Source organism: Astatotilapia calliptera, chromosome 3, assembly GCF_900246225.1.
Source record: "Astatotilapia calliptera chromosome 3, fAstCal1.2, whole genome shotgun sequence".
Classification (NCBI taxonomy): domain Eukaryota; kingdom Metazoa; phylum Chordata; class Actinopteri; order Cichliformes; family Cichlidae; genus Astatotilapia; species Astatotilapia calliptera.
The window spans coordinates 45580978-45586130 of record NC_039304.1 but is presented as its reverse complement, the minus strand read 5'-3'; the positions used below and the strand labels follow the sequence as shown (position 1 = coordinate 45586130).

The 5153-nt window shown below is 40.7% G+C and overlaps 1 protein-coding gene across 1 annotated transcript in view; it reads left to right on the top strand.

The window, feature by feature from the left end:
- Positions 1 to 2985, top strand: part of LOC113010548 (zinc finger protein 227-like) — a 15538-nt gene extending 12553 nt beyond the window's left edge. The window contains exons 3-4 of the mRNA XM_026149655.1: positions 848 to 1123; positions 1796 to 2985. Coding sequence (XP_026005440.1) covers positions 848 to 1123; positions 1796 to 2596 — 1077 coding nt within the window. The 3' untranslated portion in view covers positions 2597 to 2985. The remainder of the gene's footprint in view (positions 1 to 847; positions 1124 to 1795) is intronic.
- Positions 2986 to 5153: the final 2168 nt, after the last annotated feature.

Genomic DNA, 5153 nt, shown 5'->3' with positions numbered 1-5153 from the left:
AGTAATTGCAAATTACTTTGTGTAATCAAGATGAGAGACCACGGCTATAAAAGCGAAGGTGGATTTGGGAAGTCTGTCGCAGCCATGTCCTGTTCGTTTACGCGAGCAACCCATTGCGGAAGGTGCAAGATTGATAAGGAGAGTCCTCAGAATTCAGCGTATATTGCGGGATAGACAGGATCCTTTAGCTCAGCGCGACAGTGTGCTCATAGAGCGATATCGATTTTCCCGTGAGGGTATTATTTACTTAACCAACTTGTTGACGAGGGGGTGCAGGACCACCACCTGTCTTTTTTTGCTCTGCCCTTTTCTTGGTTGCTGTTATGAACAAACAAACAGATTATTTCAGGGTCTCTTTCCAAGAGACGAAAAGCAATATAAGTGATAAATATTACCATTCTGTAGAATATTCTTATATTTCACTTTTACTTGTTCCCATGTTCTAGTGGGTCCTGTTGTGGCTCTAATGTGAAAGGGGATATAATATAACATATTATAATATAATATAATGTAATATAATATTGGGTAATATAGTGTGATATGATAAATCTACCCTACCGCCTACTGGTGTTGGCCAGAGGGGCCGATGGCGCGATATGGCAGCCTGGCTTCTGTCAGTCTGCCCCAGGGCAGCTGTGCCAGCCAGTGATCTCACATTACTTCATCCAGCTGTACTAATCGTCAACAGCAGGTGTGTTCGGAGAACCGGATTAGCGAGCTCAGAGTTAGCGCGATGATTTGGTCTTGGATGTGTCATTTGATCTTGGATGTAGTAAGTGACGTACGAAGAACGGGCCCCAGGACTGCATTTCACTCACTGCCTCTGTTTGTATCTCTGTCACTCCAGGACCAACATGGAGCGAGAAGTCAGCGCTCTCAGGAGGCCGACAAACCTCACAGAAGAAAGGGAGAGAAAACCTACAGCTGTGATGAGTGTGGAAGGTCTTTTACCCAGGCTGGAAGCTTAAAAACTCACCAAGTCATCCACAGTGGAGTTAAACCTTACAGCTGTGACTTGTGTGGAAAGTCTTTTACCCAGGCTGGAAGCTTAAAAACTCACCAAGTAATCCACAGTGGAGTTAAACCTTACAGCTGTGACTTGTGTGGAAAATCTTTTGTGCAGGCTGCACACTTAAAAAAACACAGAATCATCCACAGTGGATTTAAACCTTACAACTGTGACTTGTGTGGAAAGTCTTTTACTCTGGCTCAAAACTTAAAAACACACCAAGACATCCACAGTGGATTTAAACCTTACAGCTGTGACTTGTGTGGAAAATCTTTTCTGCAGGCTGGAAACTTAAAAATCCACAGAATCATCCACAGTGGATTTAAACCTTACAGCTGTGAGTTGTGTGGAAAGTCTTTTACCCGGGCTCGAGGCTTAAAAATACACCAACTTATCCACAGTGGAGTTAAAGCGTTCAGCTGTGAGTTTTGTGGAAAGTCTTTTACCCAGGCTGTAGACTTAAAAAACCACAGAATCATCCACAGTGGGGTTAAATCTTACAGCTGTGAGTTGTGTGGAAAGTCTTTTACCCAGGCTGGATCCATAAAAAGACACCAACTCATCCACAGTGGAGTTAAACCTTACAGCTGCGACTTGTGTGGAAAGTCTTTTACCCAGGCTGGATCCTTAAAAAGTCACCAACTCATCCACAGTGGAGTTAAACCTTACAGCTGCGACTTGTGTGGAAAGTGGTTTACCCGGGAAAGAAACTTAAAAACACACCTACTCATCCACAGTGGAGTTAAATCTTACAGCTGTGACTTGTGTGGAAAGTCTTTTACCCAGGCTGGTGATTTAAAAAAACACCATGTCGTCCACAGTGGAGTTAAATCTTACAGCTGCGACTTTTGCGGAAAGTCTTTTACCCGGGCTGAAGGCTTAAAAAAACACCAAGTCATCCACAGTGGAGTTAAATCTTACAGCTGTGACTTGTGTGGAAAGTCTTTTACCCGGGCTGAAGGCTTAAAAAAACACCAAGTCATCCACAGTGGAGTTAAACCTTACAGCTGTGACATGTGTGGAAAATCTTTTACCTGGGCCAGAGACTTAGAAAAACACCAACTCATCCACAGTGGATTTAAACCTTACAGCTGTGAGTTGTGTGGAAAGTCTTTTGCCTGGGCTGGAGACTTAAAAAAACACCAACTTATCCACAGTGGATTTAAACCTTACAGCTGTGAGTTGTGTGGAAAGTCTTTTACCCGGGCTGGAGACTTAAAAAAACACCAACTCATCCACAGTGGAGTTAAACCTTACAGCTGTGACTTGTGTGGTAAAGCTTTTGGTCAAAGTCGAAACTTACAGAAGCATCTAGTTACCCACTCTGGAATTAAGGCGTACAGCTGCGACTTTTGTGGAAAAACTTTCAGTGAAAAAAAGTACCGAAATATTCACCTACGCATTCACACTGGAAATGATCTTTCCTACTGTGATCAGTGTGGGAAACTGTTTACAACCGATGCACAATTACAAATACACATGTTTACCCACACTGAGGAGAGACCTTATAAATGTGACCGGTGTGAGAAGACTTTTAAATCTCCGCATTACCTGAAAAAACATCAACAGATCCACACCAGAAAGTAACTCTACAAGTGCAGTTACTGTGAGGAAGTATTGATTTTTTATCTTGTAATTTTAACCTGATTGTTTGGAACAAGTCTGATCAGTAAACCTATGGAGTTATTCTGAATTAACTGTTTTGGAAAATGAAGAATCATTTTCGCTCGGTAAGCTGAGTGTTTTAATGTAAACAGTAAAACGTAATTGGACATTGGTAGAGATCACTTACGCTGTCATTGTTTAGAAGCAGAGCAACACAGATGGATCCAGTTCTCAACCCTATTGTCACTGTGGTGGTTGGAAAACGTTTCTCTGTTACTTTTGTGGAAAAACCTCCAATCATCAACGGGACCTAAAACCACATCAACGTAGACACACTGGAGACAAAATGAACTACTGCAAAGAATGTGGGAGAGGTTTCCACACACCAAGTGCATTAAAAATACATGAACTATTCCACAGTGTGTTCAAAAAGCACATCTGTGACCAGTGTGGGTCATCAGTCACCACTGCACATGAGCTTAAAGAACAAGAATAAGCAAATCCACACAGTAGAGACACCATACAAGTAATCAATCCTACTAAAGATGAATGCATGGACTAGTTTTTCCAGGTCCTGGTGAGACATCAGATCTTTTATCCTTGATATATTCTTGAGGTGATAGTAAGCTGACTTTGTTATTGTCTTAATGTGTTTTTCTAAGTTTAGGTCTGCATCCATCATTACACCCAAATTTCTCGCCTGGTTTGTGGTTTTTAGGTGTATAGATTGAAGTTCTCTGGTGACCTGTAATCGTTTTTCTTTGGTGCCAAAGACTATTACCTCAGTTTTGTTTTTGTTTAGCTGGAGAAAATTGTGGCACAACCAGTCATTAATTTCCTCAATGCATTTACCAAGAGCCTGTACAGGGCCTCTGTCTCCTGATGACATTGTGATATATATGTGTGTGTCATCTGCATAGCTGTGGTAGTTTATTTTGTTGTTCTTTATAATCTGTGCCAGTGAGAGCATGTAAATGTTAAACAGAAGGGGTCCCAAGATGGAACCTTGGGGAACTCCACATGTGATACTTGTCTGCTCAGATGTGAAGTTACCTATTGATACAAAGTATTTCCTGTTTTCTAAGTATGTTTTGAACCAGTTTAGTACAGTTCCTGAAAGACCTGTCCAGTTCTCCAGTCGTTTGAGTAATATGTTGTGGTCAACTGTATCAAATGCTGCACTGAGATCCAGTAAAACTAAGACTGACATTTTTCCACTGTCTGTATTCAGACATATGTCATTAAACACTTTGGTCAGAGCAGTTTCAGTGCTGTGGTTCTGTCTAAAACCTGACTGGAAGGCATTGTAGCAATTATTCTGTTTTAAGAAGTAACTGAGCTGTTGAGAAACTGCTTTTTCAATGATCTTACTTAAAAACGGGAGATTTGAAGTGGCAGAGTTTATGCTGCTGACTATAGGTCTGACTTGGACACCTTCCTTGTGGATTTTAGGAAGTCCGTAAATGCAGGGTATCGCATTGTCATGTAATTATTATCCTTAGTATCCTTATTTTCTCATTATATTGTTTTATTCACTTTAATCATGAAGGTTTGTAAAGCAAGGCCACTTTTGACTCATAAACTAAGTGCTCAGCCAGACTGCAAACAGGAAGTGTAGAGCTGTACAGCATATTAATAAATACAGGAAGCCAGACAGAATAGAGAAACTTTGCCATATAAACAATGTTTGTATCGAAACTGTGACGTATAAAGTACGAAAATAACACAGTTTATGATTCTAATGTTAGAGATCCTGCAACTGGTGTTTGGGCTGTGCAGGGGTCTCTGTCTTCCGGAAGATGATTAAATAAAAAGAAATATAAATGTTTTAACACGCTATGAGTCTGATTTCTCTAGTAAGTAAAGTAAAATTTTATTTATATAGCACATTTCTAGATAGACATCACAAAGTGCTTTACAGATATAACAGATTAAAAGACAAAAAACAAACAAAGTTAACAAAAAGCAATTTTAAAAAGGTAAGTTTTTAGCTGTTTTTTAAAAGTAATCAATGAATCAACGGATCGTAGGTCCTCTGTTCTATCATGGGGACAAAAGAATCGGGGTTAATAGCATCCCCTGGATAAAGGCGGTGATATGTAAGGCGGTCAATCATTTTGTCCTTTTCAAGGTAGAGGCAAGCTATAACTTTCTTTTTGTAGCTGCTTGTGGGGTCTCGGTTTAAGGCTCCATAGGTATTGTTGTCACTGAGGAGAGTAGTGATCTTTGTGTGGTAATTGTAGTGTTTAGGACCACGGTGCATCCTCCCTTATCAGCTGGTAAAATAGTGATGATGTGGTCTTTGCTCGGGGAAGTGACGGCCTTCTTTTCCTGCATTGTGAGGTTGGACGGAGGGACTTTGGCACTTGAGAGAGTGGCTGAGACATTCATCCTGATTTGCTCTGCTTCTGTCTGTGATAATTTATTAATCCATATGGTGGTTTCTGTGGCTCTGATGACATCCACTATGGGCAACTGTTGTGGAGAAATGGCAAAATTGAGTCCTTTGGCTCAAGGTCGTAGATTTAGTTTTGGCATT